The sequence below is a fragment of the Rhyacophila brunnea genome, unplaced genomic scaffold (assembly GCF_057557595.1).
Source record: "Rhyacophila brunnea isolate RB1 unplaced genomic scaffold, BYU_Rbru_1.0 scaffold_14, whole genome shotgun sequence".
Classification (NCBI taxonomy): Eukaryota; Metazoa; Arthropoda; class Insecta; order Trichoptera; family Rhyacophilidae; genus Rhyacophila; species Rhyacophila brunnea.
In genome coordinates, this window is record NW_028232796.1 from 28487081 (window position 1) to 28508444 (window position 21364).

The following is a 21364-nucleotide window of genomic DNA, read 5'->3' on the forward strand; positions in this document are numbered from 1 at the left end:
TTTCAGTGTGTGTTTAGACCCAGAGACAGTACTAGACTAAATATGTTGCGCAATTGCTAACATCTAATTCTTAAAAAAAAAAAAAACAGTTAATTGGATTGTAGAGCCGATAAAATAAACCGTTTTTATAATATGCTGTTTCCAGACAGATATTTATCAAAAATATACGGTTTATTGACTTATTTTTATAGCTAAGCTTAGTCGTAATATCACTCGTTTGATAATCTTTCAAATTGACGGCGATGTACGTTAATATGTTGCCACTTAAATCTACGTTAGATAAGTAATCTTAAGTTTTTTATGATTATTACTGCATGGTAGTTTACAAACTTGGAAATTTAAGTATTTTTTTTTTATTAAGTATTATTATTTTAGTATTTAACGCTTGGTATACTTACTACGTACTAGATAGGCTGTTAAAATACGTCATAAATATTGCATACTTTTTCATTCGTACTTAATTCTTTTCGTTTAAATTAAGAATACATAATACACATGATGTTTTTTTTTTAATTAATTAATCCCTGCCCTGCCCAAATCATAATAGGTACACTATATTATTATATCTATAAAATATCCAAAATGATGTGAGATTGAATGGCATAATTTTAGATATTTCATAGATAGACGAGTATATTTTTACTATTATCTATTATGGCTTGGTTTCGCAGGGTTTAATTGAATTTTAAAAACTAACCAACACCATCTTTAAATTGTAGTCTTAGTTCAATAAAAACAAATACGTATGATTGATGAAGCTTAGTGTGCAATATGTATGTCGGATCTTAACAGCCTACCTCCACCGTTCGCCACTACTGCGTACTTACTTAGCGATTCAATGTAACAATCTTATTGTTATTTTTTCAGAAAATTTTGATAACATTTCTTCTTTCTGTTATTTTACATAAGATATCTGCATGTATTATAATATAATCTACTGAAAGCAAACAACTTCTTCTATTATTGAATACAAATTTCAGGGACGGATTTAATTACTTGGCGCCCTAGTCGCAGCACCTATTGCCAACCCCCATGTAGATAGTTATATTGTGCAAACAAAATGAATGCCATTAAAAATGGAGCCAAATATTACTTAGGCCCGTTTCAGACGGGACACCGGTGTCACATATATGAGGCCTTTGTATTCGAATAAAGGGGCCTTTGTATTATGTTTATGAACGGCCCAGAGATAATGAGTCAACGCATAATTTTGCGTTATAAATTATAACATAAAACTGGCTGCGGTAATAAAAATAAATGTATCGGCGGCTTGAGAATGTAGCGGCCGACGGAAAAGTGTACCGGACACGCGTTGACTCATTAGCTCTGGGGCGTTCATAAACATAATACAAAGGCCTCCTATATTATGTCGAGCGCGACACCGGTGCCCCCTCTGAAACGGGCCTTACATGTTCACTAACATCTTCGGGAAAATAGTGATACGAAGTATACCTACATGATAAACAAATTAAACAAAGTGACAATTCTAGACTACGGCGAAGAAATACAGGATTCACATTGCACTCACATCCTCTGAGAATATCCTAGAATGTGTACGAAAAGGGAAGGGTTACTCAAGTTAATTAATCCAGCTATTAGGAGCCATTAGACTGTTATACTGTTAACGTGAAAATTTCTTCACTTATAATGTTCGGCAGTTTTATATGTCTTCTTCTTCTTCTTCCACCCTGTCATGTCCCAACATTGGGGCATAGGGCAAGCACAGGTTCACGCCACTTCCCTCGGTCCATTGCCAACTCTTGCGCCTCTCGCCATGTCAGACCTGCAGCACGTATGTCGCTCTTGTAGTACCGCTGCAGGGTGAGGGAGGGCCGGCCACGGCGACGGGACCCTTGAGGCTGTGCCACAAGGGTACGGTGTCGCAGTCTTTGGCGGCATCCGGAATACGTGTCCCAGCTATGTAAAGCGTCTCTTCGTGATAACCTCAATCAACGAAGGCTGCTGTGTCTGCTCACGAACTCGGGTGTTTGTAATGCGGTCGTACCAATGTACCCCTAGGATTCGGCGGAGGCATCGATTCTCACAGCTCAAAAGCCGAGACTCTTGAAGCTTATTAAGATGCCATGTCTCACAGCCATACAGGAGCGCAGGTAGCACGCACGCGTTAAACAAACGACATTTGGTCCTCACAGAATACAGCCTTGACCTCCATGCGACTCGAAGCTATTTACTACAATTTTTCATTTTTCATCAATGTGCTCTTCTCTTCCATTGGCACTTTCAACTTAATTTAATCAATGATTTTTTGTTGTTGAAAAAATGGATGAAATTGCTCCGGACGAGATGTGTTTTCAATAGGATGGCGCTACGTGCTATACGGCGATTTATTTGGCGATAAGTTTATTTCATGAAATTGACCTGTCGATTGGCCTCCAATGTAGTGCGATTTGACACCTGTAGTATCTGTTGTGCTACGCAAAGTAACTCGTTTTTGCTGATAAAAGTGATAAACCAGCAACAATTTGACGTCTTGTTAGCAAACATTCTTCGTGTTATTAGTTATAATATACAGCCAGTAGTGCTCGGAAAAATGGATCAAAATTGGACGTCCAGAATACGCTCGTCAAGAACAGCCGCGATGGCCATATTATGCTCGAAGTCATTTTCAAATGTTAATGAATAAAAAAAATGATTAAAAGTTAATTTATTGTGCTTTTACAATTTCTAAGCCCAATATTTAAGCCCGATGAAACTTGAAACAGCCAGTACTAATCATTATAGATCATTTAACTACTAGTGGACAGTCTTTAAACTATGTTATATTATAACCTTGTCATATTAAAGCGGTGACTTGTTACATATTGTTATTAATTTCATGACAATTTTCAATGTCAACGTTTCAACAGATCGTTGTGTTGCTATAATCGTATATCACCATTTCAATTATTATCAATCAAGTGAAATAAATATCCACACATCCATATAACACAGCGTAGCACATATAACATGGCGATGGGTGACTTTTGGAAAGAGGTAGGCTGAGGAGATCTGATAAAAAAACACACTTGTCAGGTATACTTACGAGAAATAAGAAGATAATACGATATTACCACTAATGAATAGGTACACACTAATGACAACGACACACTAATTTAATGAAACTTCAAAAACTCACTGACCACATAAAATTAAGCGATCAGTTTAAATTAAGTACGTATTTTTTCAAAACATTTATACACATCGAAAATGATGATTTTAATATTTTTAAAAACAGTATATCGATTAAACACCATAGAAATAATATTTTTAAATTATCTAATTCTTTTTAGTTTTAGGCTCCGCGCTCGGAGCTTACCTTAGTTCATACAATTGGTAAAACTGGGCGGGGCTACGTGACGTAAAGTCCATATCCCATCAATTGAAAATTATTTGAAACATAATCCAATCTTTATTTATGTCAAGACAGATGACGCGCTGTGGTATATTGTATAAAACCTTTGCAGATTGTTCTGTTATTGCCTGTGTAATACATTGCTAACCATACGGCATCTCTCGTTGGCAAAATAAATTATTTTATAGAATATATATAATCGAGTGATTATATAAATAAGTCAATATGAAATTAAAAAATATTTTTCTTAAGAAGGTAAGCTTCAAATAGTATGGAGTCTTCGCCACTGATATAACACACTGACCTATACTCACAGAGTGCTTCTGGCTTATCAAAACAGTTGTGTTCATCTTTGAAAGGAGTATACAATGAAGGAGTTGAGGGTGTCATCATCATGCTTGATCTGCGCATGCGCGGCTAATTTTTATAAATTTATATTTTTGCATGGTTTGCACTGCCAACAGATCAGTCATCAGATCAGCCAACTTTTCTTGCTTACCTGAATCAATTGTAACACAACCGTTATGTATAACTGTGTTAGTAAAAGTAATAAGTAGGTACTTAAAATGTTACCGATTTCATTCATATTTCTCGTGGGGATGGAGTACTTGTTGTACTCTCGAGCCCCTTTTAATATGATAAAAAATAATTTTATCATAAGCAATCGTGTACAACTTCAACAACAAATTAATGGTGCAGTGCGTAAGGCGCTGGCCTTCTACCCGAGAGTTCTGGGTGCGATCCTGGTGAGCACACAATATTTATGTGATTTTCTTAAAGCCTGGGTGTTTGTGATTGTTCAAAATTACTAACAACCACCTTGTACGAAAAAGCAAGGACGTGGTTATTAATAATTCAAAATCAATGTATATATATATAAATCTACTTTGTCTAATATTAAAATATTTATAAATAAAAATGAAATTTTAACCGTAAATTAAATATTATAATCTTTTATCAATTACTATACCATACTTCGAGATAAAATCACGACTTGAAGCTATAAGCCTATTGATTGTGCAGTGATCCTTCTATCGATTTACACCTGTGATGCCTTTGGCTATGTCATTGTTGAAATATTAATATAATTAATTATCATTAGCCAAGGTCGGTTTAAAAGTGATTGATGACGGGCTCTCCTAGGTTCTCTCACTCTTCTTGGTTCCTAGCTGTTCTACAATGATACGTATTTCCTGCGAGCTTGATGAGTTTGACGATCCTGCGTACCGAGTAGTTATCCAGCGGCCCATTAATATTTTGTCAGCTTGGCGACCTCTATCACATCGCTATACTCTTGTTTAGTCTTTTTAATCGTTAGTATATTTTGGGGTATTTACCTATTATGTCCAACATGCGCCTTTCCGTACCATGTAGAGATTGAAGAGCTACTTTTATTTTTTTGATTTATTTTATAGTAGTGTGGTCCACATGCTTCACATTCTCTTATTTTATATATACTGGAATTAAAAAATAGAGTTTGGAGACTTTATCTTAACTGTAGTAATTGGAATGTTTAAAAAAAATACAGTTTTATTAGGGAAGTGAAGAAGCTCGTACCAAATAAAATAATCAGATTATATGGATACGTTTAAACGTTTCCAAATACATATGGATACTATAATATCGTTTCAAATCATAATTTATAAAATACATTCAATATAATGATCAATTTTAATGTTTTCTAAAAGTAGTCACCTACAAGTAATTTTGAATTCAAGATTTATATTTTGTCGTAAGTCGCTCTAGTACCTATAATTACGCTTGTATTAGAGGTATGTTAGATTAGAAGCATTAAAAGAGTTTTTCATTGCGCATTTAAAACAGCACTCGAAATGGACCGGAGCTCACCGCAGGGCCGTTCCGGTTTATAAAAACCCCAAAATTATCGCTCCATCTAGTTGAAAAAATAATTTAACCATCTGACCAAAATATCGAACACTTAATTTTTTATACAATACACATAATATTGGATAACTATGTATTTTTATTGTATTATATTATATTAATATAGATTATTCATTTTATCATGACTTCAAGGTTGTTGTCAGGCAAAATACATTATTTATCTATTATTCTATTGAATCGTGTTATGAACTCTTAATGTTAATCTATATGTGTAGATAATTAATTAATTTATATTTATATCATTGGTATCAGTGATGCCAACCGTACTATAATTATAGTACAATACTATAATTTTGATTTCGCGAAAAATGTAAAATACTTTAATTTTACGCCAAATATACCATAATACTATAATTTTAAAGGATTCAAGACGAAAAATTTTCCTGTACTATATATTTTTTTAGAAATACTATAATTTTTACGCCTTTATACTATAATCAGCATAGAAAAATATGGCAACACTGATTGGTATAAAAAAGAACGTGACAATACAAAATGATAATTATTGATTTCTGGCATCGATGCGGCGTTTAATGCCGAGTCTATACTGGCAATCTCGTTAGATTTTACGATAATTATGATAATTTTTTAACCAGTTTTTTTAATTATGAACGATTAAAAATAGTTGAGATTCACTGTATAATTAGGTGTTGCCAGATATTAAATAATGATATATGTGTAGTTTAGGAGTTTGATTTGTGTGTAGGTACATATTGTACTGTTATGTTGGTGCTGGTTAATCGATAACGCAGTGATGTGCTAATTTACATTTTCTATCAAGGGTAGATTAAATTCGTCATCTCTATACTACAACTAGATAACTCTGATTTGGTCATTGTTGGTAAAATGAAATTTAAACTTTACTTATAAATCCAGGCTATAATTATTATTTAAAATAAAAATGGAAAATTGTGCTTGTCGAATTGGGAACAATTAATATTTTATTTATTTAATGCATTTATGGTTTTAAAGTTATCTAATATATTTTCAAACACATAATTAATACAGTCCCCTCCCATTAACTTCTGACCTAGTTTTATCATTTTGTAGAGAAGGAAATGTAGAATCATATTCAATAGCTATCTCAAAAACAGTGAAAATCAAGTTATCTAGTTGTAGTATAGAGATGACGAATTGTATTTTCAATATTTTACACAATAAATTATTTTCTTAGCCCATTTAACGAAAGATTTTTTTTTCAAGAGTCTTGTTCGTTCGAGATTGTTTACAATAAATTTATGTAAATGCTGAGATTTATAAGATAACAAATTACCTCCTCGGTATTTTCGATGCATTTTATGCAATATTGAATATACAAAATGTGATTTAAGGATTCTTTATATAAAATACGATATCACTCACTAGATAAGTGATGAGCAACCCGCAGCCCAGCAACGATTATTTTTACAATAATATGTCCAGATTAAAAAAATAATTTCCACAACCCTAACCGTGTAATTGAATGTCCTCTATTTCCTGAAGGTTTAATTGCATTAAGTCGATACATCAGTGAAACGGCAAATAATTTTCAACTATAGGCGCGACGAAATTTTGGACTGGGAACACGTCAAGTTGTTTCGTGATGGCGACGGGGGTATTAATTCTTAAATCGTGTAAAGATGACTAAAAACGTTACCCATTTACTTGATAAAGAAAACATGTCAATGAATATATTATTATTGTTACTAATAGAACAATAAACAGAACATGTTCCATGAACAGGGTTCCATGTACTTTTAGGGATTTTTGGTATTTTTAAATAAATCCACCTGAATTGTCGGCACTCGGCATCATAATATTATGAAGCACTGATCGCGACCCCCTTTTGTGATAGCCAAACATGCTACCATTCGCCATATTGTATTAATAATCATCTCTATTAGTCGGGAAACACACTAACAATAATTGAGTCGCTTAGAGTCATAACTCACATATTTCAAAAATCAAGTTTTGAGATAATCGCAAAAAACGAACAGAGCACTATTTTTTGTAATTAGAAGAAAAGTATTGAACTCTCTTGAATAATAATGAGTGAGAGAGTCGAATAACTTATTTTTTTTTTTAAATATATATACCTAATACTCATAGCGTTGCAGACATACAGCATACTATGAGAAATAGAGGTCCCCGATTGGTTAGGAAGGCGTTGGTGACAAAACTATATTCTTTGAAATATGCGAATTATTACACCAACAATGAACTTTTGAACGTTTGAATTGACTTTTGATACTCAACTATTTTTCTGTATATAGATTAATTCATTTAGAATCACTTGGAATATTTAACTAAAAAACGACAAAATTGCAATATGTGAGTTGACTCCAAGCGACTCAATTATAAAATTCTATTTGTCGAGTAGGGCCGTTTTTTTTTTTTTTTTTACTATTAGAGAAAATTTGTGGTATGTGTTTATCTCACTTAACTGGTCGACCTGTCACGCCGGGGTCCATGCTAGAGCATTGTCAGCCCTCCCCCTTGTGGGGGCCATGGATCGAGTACAGTAAATAAATATTTCTTCTTTACATTCAAGATACTTATAAAAGGTTCCGCGAATCATTAATTCCATTAGTTTTGTGTTTTCATGAAGGAGTTGGTGGCCGCTATCTAATCCAAAACTACACGCTGCTATATCGGTGACGGCAGTTTAAAAAGAGCAAAAAAAATATACAAAATAAACTTTGATTTTAATTCACAATAATATTTTAATATTTACATCCACTCCACTGTAAAGTGTAAATTAACGCTCATGGTTCATCGAATAAATCGATTATAGGTTTATTATCTTGTACACGTGCATGTTCCCAGTCTATTTGCTTTTTTCTATGGAAAATCACGGAATTGCTTGTCAAAACTAGGTAATTTGGTTTAGTTATTACCTGTTTATTATGCAGCCTGTACTCACACATGCCTGTAAAACAATTGCAAGTATATTATGACAATGTATCATTTATACAGGATACCGGTTGATATATCGATACCCTAGTTCTATATGGAGACAACTCAAAATTTCAAGGTTTTGAGTTAATAATGCCATTAATGTAGAAAGGTTTTATCTTTATAATTCAATAAAAAAAATCAAAAATCACTTAAACGGGTCAATTATAAACAGGAATATCTTAGTTAATTATTTGTTAAAGTTCATGTGGACTAAATAAAAAATAATTACAAGATAAAAAGAACTTTTTATATACTTACAACGTTTTTAAATTTTCTTTAAAGGATCAAAAAAAATTGTACTTGATAGAAATAATACTGAAATGTCATATTGATTTCCATAGTAACGCACGCATATATTAATATTAATAATTTAGTTGCTAGGACCCACTTAGCAACCAATAATAGTTTTACTTTTTACGGATATCTTCCGAAATAACTTTTCATACAAAACAGAATTAACTGAAAATGAAATCAATTCTACTTAAAGATGGCTAAAAGTATTTAAAAATGCATTGGCATCGTGTTCTGATATATTATAAAAGTTTCAAATGTCTAGTTAGTCGGGAAGTTAGTTAAAAATCGATTGCAAGATTTGAACCGGACAAATAAGAATACGAGCTAAGAAAAACGTTGTAATAAACACATTTCACACATTTATTTAAAAAATCAAGGTTTTAACATTGGAATGAGAATTTGTGCAACATTTTCTAACACCATTATCTTAAAACAAGGTATTTTGAGCTGTTTCCCTATATAACTAAGGTATCCATAATATGTAAATCGGTGACATGTAAATTGTACGTAAAAGATTTCACTGTGGCACAGTTTGCCGTGAGCTTTCTTATCGGAAAGAGATGACCGTGTCCGTATGCTACACGGTCTCCAATTTTATTAGATTCAATATGAACATTAATTCAATTTTCATAGCTGATTTTGGCAAAATTCATGAATTCAAGAATGAAAACCTAACCTAACCTAACAAATAATCCAGTAGGTATATAGGCTATTTTCAAAATTTGTTAGCTGCTGGCTTCCTGTAAAGTGTAAACCGACAAGAACCGTATTTTATTTAGACATGAATTCTATGTCAGTACAATACGACCCAAAGAGGTTGGACGGTCTTTAATATACGGCCATATATTTCCGATACAACATTTCACGGTGAACGTGTACGTACTGTGTACTGTGTACGTACAAGTTTCCGGACACAATGAAAATCAGTCTACATTGGCACCATGGGTAAGCCAAAAGCAATTCGCAGTTGTATTGGTAACGATCGTTAGCAATGAAACATGCATTGTAGCAAACAATAATAACGCACATACGAATCGTCCATAGTGCCACAACTAACTATTCATGAGGAAGCCAACCACCCGTCTAATGACGCTGGATGCGGCTTAAAGACCTGGCAGAAAAAATGCTTCCATAAAAGGCAGACACACATATATGTTTTTTTCCAAATATCAAATGGCGAATGGAGATAACCGGTTTGACTCCAGATTTTTGACTGGACATGGTGGCTTCGCTGGCAGGCTCTATGAGCTTTGTTTTGTTACCCGTTAAACATGTCCATGTGGCGGAGAAATACATGATGCAAGCCACATCCTCTGTGAATGTCCTAAAATATGTACGGAAAGAGAAGAGCTGTTCAAGTCGGTTGAATCAGCTGTTGGGCCCATCGAATCGTCCGAACTGGTCGCCAAAAAAACCAATCATGTTGCATTTAAAAATTTTCGGCGTCATATTGCCAACGTGAAGATTTCTTCACTTAGATTGTTTGGCAGTTTTGATGATTAGCTTTTGTTACCTACTACAACTTTTAATTTTGCTTCTACGTGCTACTTTTCCATGGGTACTCTTAATTTAAAGTCATGTAAATTCAGTCAAAGCACATTTAAATGCATGGCGACTTCAGTCTTGGCTAACTGCTCCTGAGACAATATTTCCAGTCATAAAAAATATGGTGCACTTCCAGATGTAGAGTCCCGTGATACGCCAGATTAAGACCGGGTGTGGTGAGGGGCGGTGTGGCTTGGTGGGGTTATTAACTTCAATGTAGAATAATTTACCTATCTCTATACTAACGGTGAAGCCTCATTATATTGCGGCCCTCGTATTTAGAGCATAAGGTCTTTCATCCTGGAGCTCCGGGTTCGACCCGGTGAGGTCACAATATATTTACAAAGCCTGGGTGTTTATGAATGTTTCACTTATATAACTACCTACACTACTGTCATTGGGTCTCATGGGCTGTTGTAATACTATAAACATAAATAATATATGTATATTTATACATTATTACCGATCGATTATTTCGCGTTTACATTGAAATATATAAGTATTATTAATTACAAGTATATATAGGTAATAACAATAACACAATATTTAGATTGCTCAATTAATGCAGACTAATTAGTTTTTATATGTGCGTGTTTTAAGCACCATCATCGCTAATAGCGCCTGTACACGTGAATGGATTTACTTGCACCGATAGTTTATCTTTTAAACTATCGCGATATTAACTGTTTACACGCAAAAGTGCTGACTGTTTCGACAACCGCATTCTTCAAGAGTAAGCGAGACGCGACATTGTCAATGTATAGTACTATTTGACAGGTCGTGAACATCGGTTAATCTAAAATGAATCTGCGCAGTGTAGTTTGTTTTTTTACCGGGAGCTTCGTCACTATCGTTCTACTGCGCAGGCGCAGATATCGTACAGTCAAATTTTTGCGTGCAAATCCGGAAGCTTCTGAACTTTTTTGATTCATGCAAGCAATCGTCCAATTTGAACGATAATACGTGATTAAATATGCATTTTTTTGTTATGGCCGCGATAATATGTATTGTTATCTATCAGTAAATCTATGCACGTGTAAACGGGGTATAATGCTATGCGCGAAATAGATAGTGTAGGTACTTGTTTTTGTAGACTGAATCCAATTATGATTATTAATTATGAATTCTGATTTATGAACAATGATTGAATCCATTTAAAATTTATATGTTTACACCTTATGGACATTAGTTACATTACAAATGAAGTCCAATACATTCACAATAATAGTGGACTCTTTTGAATGTCTTTTCAAAATGCTTTTTCAAATTCACCATATTATTATGTAAGTGAAATATAAATAATCGAAACAATTGTATTGTCTACCCTAAACATCATGTAGCTGACAATTCCCTAATCAGTACCAATCAATAGACTAGTGGTAATTCCATAGCAAGTAAGTTAAACATAATAATTCCGAAGTTTTGTTAGAAAATGTGTTTTTAAAAGTAATTTTAATTGAGTATTGCCATATTTATTATTATTGGAAAATGCAAATAGTATTTTGAAGCTTTAATAATATGAAAGCAGCTGGAGCCATGACACATTAATTAATCGTTGGTACTAACGATATTATATACGTACACGCAAAGTGATACTCACTGTTGTAGCTGTCAGTCGAAGGATGGTAAAATTCAAAATTGAGACACACTACATTGAGATTTGAATATTATATTAGGTAGGCATCTACTAACTAAATTCAAAATACATTTTATTTTAAAGCTATTGTGGACAAGTGAATTCGTTTATCAATTATTTTCTTCTTTTCTTTCCAGGTCCTGTAGTATCAGCCCTGTGCAATAAATATGGCTGCAGAGCTGTTTGCATAGCAGGCTCCATCATCGCATCCACCGCTTTCGTCATCAGCACGTTCAGCACCAGTGTCACTATGCTGATGCTCACCTACGGAGTCATAGGAGGTTAGTAATTTAAATACATTTTATAGCAGTATTTTCAAAAATCCCGATACAGCTCGACGGACGTAAATTTTATATCAGAAGTCAGGAGACTACTAACATATAGGTATTATATTATTTATTGTATTGGGTGTTTTTATTCTGCCTTAAGTACCCATAAAGTTGTGATTATATTGAGATGCATGTCACGTACTGTCACGCTGTCACGGTGACAAATTTAGTATATTATGGTTTCATCACTTTGCAGAATATTTTGAACGAACACGATCTCTTTAAATTCAATGATGGAGTAACCTAGTAACGAGTCTGTAAATTCAATAATATTTTGAACGGAATCCATCCCGCAAATCATAGATAATAGACAACATTCTTATAGAAAATACATAGTGCCAATCGCTAAAAACAAAAAACACGCGATTTTGACATGATTCTAAAATGTGTAGGCATGTAGAAAATGATAAAAAAAACAATCATTGAGTCATGCATGTGTCGATGCAGTGCAATAAAACGTGAGGTTACCTAATTATTATTCTGGTGATTTCGGCAGATTTTGTTAACTGACAATGTTCGTTTAAAATTTCAAAATGTGCTTTGGGATGGGAGCATCAGTCTGATAACATTTTAAACACCAAGAAAAACGACACTCTTTTCCCGTAATGCCAGCTTACTGTGACGTCACGTGAAAGTACGTGATTTTCTCCATAATAGATTTCGCGCTTAATCAGCAATCAAAAAAAGGCTTCGAGAGATTAACGTCAATTGATGGGTTGAGGATTACTATTCTGTCATCTTGGTCGTTCTTTCATGGCTGTCGGTTGTAACCACCCTGAAATTCATACACTTTTTGAGCGACCAAGACTTTCTGTCTTCTGCTTCTTTCAGGGTGGAGTGAAGGCTGCCCCTAGTAAGCTATAATACACTTTGTCGCTTCAGTGCGTCGACGCTTTTCCTATTCTTCGCCTTCCTTAGAGGCTACCGCAATGACATTAATATGGACGAAGCATCTGGAAAATAAAATGACACTCACTTTGTGTCGGGTCTGCCGGATGGCGAAATTCATATTTTAATATCGGTATCCTACGCTCAAATGAAGCGTAAAATACAGCGACACCGCTGGGTCTGCCCATACAAAATTTCTGACTGTCAGGTTTCGACTCCACCGTTATTATTGTGTTACAAAATGCCAATGTGCCTAGTTAAAATTGTAAAAAAAATCTACTAAACACTCCAAGAAAGATGGGATATCACTTTTCATGTGTTAGTATTATTTATTATTTATAAAATGCCATTGTAAGATAATGTTTATTCAATGCAATTGAATGACAGAAACCATTGGACAGTCGCCTGTGATGCGCTGGGCTCACTTGCGTCTAATCTCCGAGAAGTCGAGAACCGAGAATCTGTTTCTAACGCAATGAGTCATGACACTAATACGCTATTACAATAAAGGTTATATTACTATAAATTCTCGAAGCTTGTATCGCATAATGGAAATGGATATGTCATATGGTCACGTGACATCTACCTATACATCTGTGAATGACTTTCATGCACAATTTCTCGCGCGCGCCGGTATGAAGTGAGTTGTCCATTTAATAATGTCATTGGGCTAAAGTAAACCACGTCTATCTTTTCAAGTTATCCGGTCCGCGCCGAATTATTTGTTCAAAAAACTGCAGAAAGCGTGCATACATATTATTATTATCGAGAACCGTTTCATTTTTTGGAGTCTCTGAATACGTCTAATATTGTGTCATGTCTAATGAATACGTAAAATAAGTACTTAGGACAGCGGTTTCCAAACTGGGGCGCGGACTGTTGCACAGGGAGGCGCGAAAAGTTTAACACAATAATGTAGCCACATGTTTGCAGTTTGCAAGTGCATAGTTTATAAAACGGCAGCTAGTTATGAACTACATAAAAAACAGTCCTATAAAAGTTAGGTTGTTTGCAACCCTGTATGAAGACTAATTTTATTATACCTCATTTCTATACTATTGTGCATGGCCCCCACAAGAGGGGGCTGACAGGGCTCCAGCTTGGGGGCCCAGCGTTACGGATCGACCAATTAAGTGAGATAAACACACAAAAAATTCTTTGTATTAGTGAAAAAAGTCGGCTGCGGCACCATTTCGATTACAGAATATTAACATTTTATAATATATATTGTGTTTGTGTGATACAATTTGATGTGATTGTGTGGTGGGTGATTGATGATAATTCACATATATAATTTTATTTTATAATTATTTGTAGTGTATTTCCTGACTAATAAAAATGGTTATATGGAAACAAAAACCTCTGTTCAATTTTGGTTGAATCGAACTGAAGAATAATAATATAATACTTTGTCAAGCTAAGCAATGCAAGTAGGCACTGCTATCATTCGTAACATCATATTTATGCGAAACGGAATTTTCTGCATTAAATGCAATGCAATCTATAATTATAACGAGCCCGTTTACTAGAAAAAAGCACTTCGTATAAAAATGTATTTAATGAAATAAAGGGGGGGAGGCGCCAAGATTAGATTGTTTTAAAAGGGAGGCGTAGTAACGTAAAGTTTGGAAACCACTGACTTAGGTACTAAATTGCACTCTATCTACATTCTACAAGATAACATCAAATTAGTATGTTCCACCCTCGCTTTCTTTAAAAATATTCGTTTCTCGGAATTAATTTAGACACAGAAAGTTTTTGAGAAAAAGCTGGATACTTACTCAAAGTTGAAAAGAATTCCTCTCCAAAACTTTGCGTGTCGTTGCTTTGAAGAAAATGCAGTGACGTCCCGAGGGGGAAGGCAGGTGATGCGTTGCATATGGGGCGGCACATTCAGTGACGTCCCTAGACAAAATACCGCCCCTAGGCAGCGCCAAAATGCCCTCCATTTTATACAATATTTTTGCATCATCCTTTCATGACTTCTATATCTAAGAAAGGTATTATATGGATACGTTACTAATAAAATATATAGGTAGATACCACTTAAACATAAAAAAATAAATTTATATGTAAATATGTTTTCCCCAAAAGTGGGGGTTTTTTTGAATACTCGGGTTTCTACATTTATTTGAGGAATTAAGGGAGATCCGTGTCGTTTTTCTTCTTCACAACAATTGGCAACATTAATTCGAGTGCTTAAAGTCAGACAACGTTATCTACAAAAAAGTGTGTTTTTTTTTTTTTTTTGAGATAATGTTATTTTACATTTACGGCTACATGATAGTCAAACAACGTTATGTCAATCTTTTCTAATTTCGTATTAAATCGTCAGTAAAGTTTAACGCTAACTACATAAGTTACCCTTGTTTTCATATTTTTTTAAAACTATCCCTATAAATTTTAACATCATCATAAGCAAGATAAATGTACAATACACAATAAATTATAAAATATTAACATTAGGTTTTAAATAAACATTTCCCTTGTTGAGTTACAAGAATCTAAAATAACGATTTTTGGCTCTCCTGTTAAGTTGCACTTTTGTAGATAGTGTTGTTTGACACTAAGCCCTCGAATTATAATGATATTTTTAGACTGAGATCGCAAAAGTTTGGGTATTACTAAATCGATAATCAATATTATGACGGATCTAATGAAATCTAAATAAACATACTAAACTAGACATCGCGAAACTGACAAAAAAATACAGTTACCTTTTATGTTAATTAATACATTTTGTTTCCAACTAGTGAGCTGATTTTTATAATGGAAAGATATATTCGTTAATACTAAGTTTAGGTAGCTATTTATATATATACCAAATGATTCTTCTCGATTTGCCGCCTTTCTAGTAACTGCCGCCCCCAAGCGACGCTCAATCTGCCTACCCCCACGGGACGTCACTGGGCACATTATAAAGGACGGCGAATGAAGGAATACAAATATTACAATTATTGTCGAGAGCACTGGCGGTTTTCCGTGAAACAGAAGATGCGGTCGCTTGATTATAAATATTTTTTTCATTACCTAGTTTAATGGAAACAATAAAAAATCCTGACAACATAACCATTGTTGTAGGTACTGTTATACACATTGTGATACATTCTGTGATGGCGGTTTATCGCACAGGCAAAATTTCACGAGGGTGCCTCTATACCTGTCAGTGCCACAGAAATCCACGTACCTAAAACCACACTATTTGAGATTAGGTTTCGTGAAAATGCTTTAATCTTCCCTATGGTGTATGTCAATTATTTTTTGTAACTGTAAGATAGTCGGAAATAAATAAGTAGGTAGTTAAAGATTTTTCAGACAATTTGAAATTAAAGAGGGGTGTCATTCTGCATAGAGACGTCACTGGCTCAGATTCTAACAATGTGCCGATGAAGAATTAAATAACGTGTCTCTTTTACGTATAGATGTTCGTTAATGCCAAACTAATCCTTCTTCAAACTTTGCGTGTTTCTTACCAGATCTAGGCAAAATTTACATTCGGCGTTCGTTACCTTACTTTGAAAAGGTTCTAACTGACATTTTGGCCTAAAATGACTTTTTGATGTGAAAAGGTTCCATTAACCATATTCTATCATATACGTTCATTTCAGAATTATCTATTGTCAAATATGGGAATTAGCAGTATGCCAAAGTTCTATCTACATGTCTTTTTATATTGAAAATATGACCATTCCAAATTTCAAACGCTCATAGCTCAAAACATGGTCAAGTGCAGTTAGAACCTTTTCAAAGTAAGGTAACGGTATGGTATTAAATTTAGCGTTTTTCGACACCGTAAACAGTTTGAAACTTATTATAATAAAGATACAATATAATACCAGATTCGCTTGAAAATCAACATGATGGCCTTTTATATTTTATCTCTTATTATGTGACACACAAAATGAAGACATTTTTTTACCTGCATTCATTTTTAATTTTATATTTTATAAAACAAGAGTGTTTTCTTTATTTTTGTAAAAACAATGACATATTTAAAAAAAAATGGTAGTTTCTAGTCACTATTTGAATTTTGGGAAAATTTAACATTTTTCTGCCAAATTATTTTATTACAATATCTAAGCTGGCAACAGTGGCGAAGGGTGGAGGTAGGCTGTTAAGATCCGACATAAATAGTGCACACTAACTTTGTCAGTCATGCGTATTTATTATTGCAACGTTTTTCTTAGCTCGTATTCTTATTTGTCCGTACAAATCTTGCAATCGATTTTTAACTAACTTCCCGACTAGCTAGACATTTGAAACTTTTAGAATATATCAGAACACGATGCCAATGCATTATTTTAATACTTTAAGCCATCTTTAAGTAGAATTTAATTAATTTTCAGTTAATTCTGTTTTTTATGAAAAGTTATTTCGATACCATTATTGGTTGCTAGGGTGTCCTAGCAACTGAATTATTAATATAGAAGTGAGTTACTATGGAAATCAATATGAAATGACATTTCATTATTCAGTATTTCTATCAAGTACATTTTTTTTGATCGTTTAAGCTAGTCAAGTCAAGTTTATATGATTCAACAAAAAATTTAAAAACGTTGTGTATAAAGAGTTCTTTTTATCTTGTAATTATTTTCATTCAATTAACACTACAATTTACAGATTGTGTTGGTTAGTTTTTAAAATCCAATTAAACCCTGCGATATCCAAGCCATAATAGATAATAGTCAAAAAATATCTGTAGATATTAGTTATATATTCAATTCAACGAAAACAAATAAGTATGCCTGAAAAAATGTGCACGAGTTTGTCGGACCACCCAAAACAAACCAAAACTATTGTGGTTTGGTTAGGCAGGGTTTAATTGATTTTTAAAGACTAACCAACACCATCTGTAAATTGTAGTTTTGGTTCAATAAAAACAAATACGTATGACTGACATAGTTTGATATGCACTATTTATGTCGGACCTTAACAGCCTACCTCCACCCTTAGAAACTGCCTGGCAATACTGATCCAATACTTATTAATATAGGTAGTTATAATATGTAACGGTAACAGATAGAAACAATTATCGTGTTTATTATCTCAAATGTCCCGGATTTATTGTTTCGATTTTCGTCGGGCGGTGTTATCGTGAGCGGCATCTGTCCACGACGACGCGTGCCAAAAAAGTTTCCCGCCCTCCGATTGGCTGGGAAGATGGCCCAAGGTGAGGGTCGGCAAGTTTTTGGCAACGGGCTCCATCGACGACGGGACATTCCCGAAGTGGAGCGAATCGCAGACATTATGACGGCGATACGATGATGACACTAATGCAGGGGGGGGCAAACTTTTTGGATGGAGGGCCAAATTCAAGAATTCAAAATGAGTGGCGGGCCGCAAGTAAAATACCATTTTTAGATATACACTATTTATTATCACGAAAAATAAACATTACAAAAAAAATAATTAGAAGAACGAAACTGTTTTTTTTAACATTTTTTAAATTCAGGTGTTAATTTTGTAGTTGATATTCTCAAAACTGCTTGTAAATGGGCATCGGAGATATTTGATCGTAAAGAATTTTTATTGAGGTTCATGATCGAAAATGTTTGGTCACATATATAGGTTGATCCAAAAATAACGAACATTTTTCTTGCATAATCTTTAAGTTGGTCGAATTTGTCTGAATTAAGGGCTTTGTAAAATTTGGAGATTTCTTCACGACGATGCAATTCTCTTAAATCAATGTCACACTGCAGATCAATAATCTTAAGTTGTAGCTCTGTCGGTACACCATGCCCCCCACATCTTGACGCGGGCCCCGAAGCCAGGGTCTTGGGCGGGCCCCCTACCTATCGCTATGGTTAAAGGCAGTCTGACGCTCTCCAGTATTGTTTTTCAAATGGTGTTCGAGGTCAAATAAAATTCAGTGTAATTTAGCGATTTTTTAACAGTATTTCTCAACACGTCCCAACAACTATATGTTTTAAAATGGTAATACGTTAGAAGTAAGCTAGCGCCGCAGGCGACTTTTTTTTGCTATTAGAGCAAAATTAAGATGTGTGTTTATCTCATTTATCTGGTCGACCCGTCACGCTGGGCCCCCCCTGAGCCCGGGCCCCTAGGCTAGAGCCCTGTCAGCTCCCTCCTTGTGGGGGCCATGCGGTACACTATCAATATCTATTGAAAATGGATTGCGTACTATTGCTAAACTTGTCTCAATTTTTTGGAAGTCACCAAATCTTTGTGAAAAATCGTCATTCAGAGCTTTAATAATTTTACCATATTATTCAAATTTATATTCTGGTATATTCAGCAACTTCAAAGTTGGAAAGTGGTCCACGTTGTTATTCGATATTTGTCGAAGGATTAACTTGAGTTTTAATTGAAATCCAATCAAACTTTTTACCATATCATAGGCATATATTTTTTTTCCTTGCAACGCGGAGTTAAAAGTATTTAAATATGTCACGATGTTCAACGTCGAAAATATTGGTTACATAGTGTGAGACGAGACGCAAGGAAGACGTACCTACTGAGATAACACATTTACGAAACAACAAATTCTTCAAATTTTAATCTATTGTCAATATTTCTTTAAAAATTATAAAAAAGTTATTCGTAATCAGAAGTACAATTAATGATGGCGGGCCGCAAAAAAATACCCGGCGGGCCACATGCGGCCCGCGGGCCGCAGTTTGCCCCCCCCTGCACTAATGCAACAATAATTGCATACGAGTAATCAGAATTAGAATTGACTGAAATGTGTCGTGTACGCTGTCATGTCTATTATTTTGTTGCGTCGGAATATTACACCAAATATTGGATGCCTGAGATGGTTGCACTAATTCGTGAGTGCCACGGTTCTTTTCTAGAATGCCAATAGGAGAGGGGTCAACACGCTGAGAGTGTGTCCGGGACGATCCTCAGTCATGATGTCCTGACGAAGAAGTAATATTCCATTAAACTAAATAATTTATATTTTTCGTTCCTGGGGGAGGGGTTGAACCCGAAACTGCCCCCCTTATGTGAGATACAGTTCCTGTTAGATGCGATTATTTTCACTGGAAACCGATACATAAAGCTCCAGTGCTAAACAACTCACTTAATAGGATTAAAAAGCTCTTACGTTCAGTAGCTTTCGCTCAACTTTTAAGCACTATTTTCAGTAAGTTTAGGTAACATGGCCATTGGTTACAATGGTGACTGCATATTATCAAATGGTTACATAAACCGTTTCATTATTTTTCTCTTAACTTTGTCAGTTTAACATTGTTATGTACTTATGTTGGAGGGTACGTTATTTAGCAGAAACGGGAAATTAATTATACCTATGCAAGTTGAGTAATTTTAAGTTAATTACAATAAAGCATAGCCGGCTCTCACATCTGAACTCGCCTCGTCCGACGCACAGTCATAAATCAAACCTTCTAGGAACGTCATATAACCTCTCGAAACATTATAATAATATATATTCGGATGCGGTGACCGGCTGGCCTGTATAGGAATTACCAATTCGTAGATGTGCGTATGAAAATCATATTTAAAAGAAATACGATGCTCGACGGGTTTGAACCCGTATAACAACTGGTATAGCGCCAACTGTATATTAACCAATTATGCTAAAAGCCTTTTTCTATTGGGTATAATATATCTATCTAGATGAGATTTTTTCTGGTGGGTATATATCTGAGGTTTTTCAAGTTATGTATGTTCAATATATGGAATGTGACATTCTCAAAATCTTGTGAATTATTCTTTGAATAAAAGAAATGGTTTAATAATAATGAGGATTTGTTCTGAAAAGTTTGGATTTATTCAAAAGACCGCTTTATATGGCGCTGTTACAATAACCCTGGCTTAGTTAGTTTAGTATGAAAGATGTATGCTGTTATGGACAAGTAAACGACTCGCGTGGTCAAGTATTTGAGAGATGAATTGCTGCAGGTGATTGAATTAAGCGGTGTGAGTAGGTAGGTACCCACTGGTACCCACACACTAAGCCACGTTTCAATTTGACTGATTAGATGGCGTCCCGTAAACGTAATAATGATTTATTCGTAACGTGATTTCATTACCAAAGCCACGATATGTTTTAATAGTCAATCAAACGAATGCTGTGGACCATTTAATATCAACCTTTTTTTGTTGGGCGGAACCTTTGTGGCATTTTCTAGAAACTCGAGGAATGCCTACCTGGTCGACACAATATGTTAAGGTCCAGATAGAACAAGTATAGAATATAGATGCTAATACCAACTTTTTATGACGGCATCATTCTGGATAGGTAGTTACGTCTCCCGCCTGCGCAAGCTTGTAAAAATATCAATCAGTCGCATAGGTATTTTAGTTAACGCCTCCCAGATTCCATTGACCCAGAGTTTTGTATCCAGTTGGGGCCTCCTTGTCGAACTACAAAGACGCGTTCTTCAGCAAGTAGTTTTTCACGCACACGCGATGTATAATAATAACAGTTTTTTGTACCTATTCATATCTGTAATTTCTATTGTGTATCAATAAATCAAGTCACCTTTA

General features: G+C 34.6%; 1 protein-coding gene across 2 annotated transcripts in view; it reads left to right on the top strand.

Moving 5' to 3' along the window:
- LOC147075835 (monocarboxylate transporter 14) overlaps positions 1-21364 on the top strand; it is a 212382-nt gene that overhangs the window by 115653 nt on the left and 75365 nt on the right. For both annotated transcript variants that reach the window (XM_085942157.1, XM_085942156.1), the window contains exon 3: positions 11807-11950. In XM_085942157.1, coding sequence (XP_085798283.1) covers positions 11807-11950 — 144 coding nt within the window. The remainder of the gene's footprint in view (positions 1-11806; positions 11951-21364) is intronic.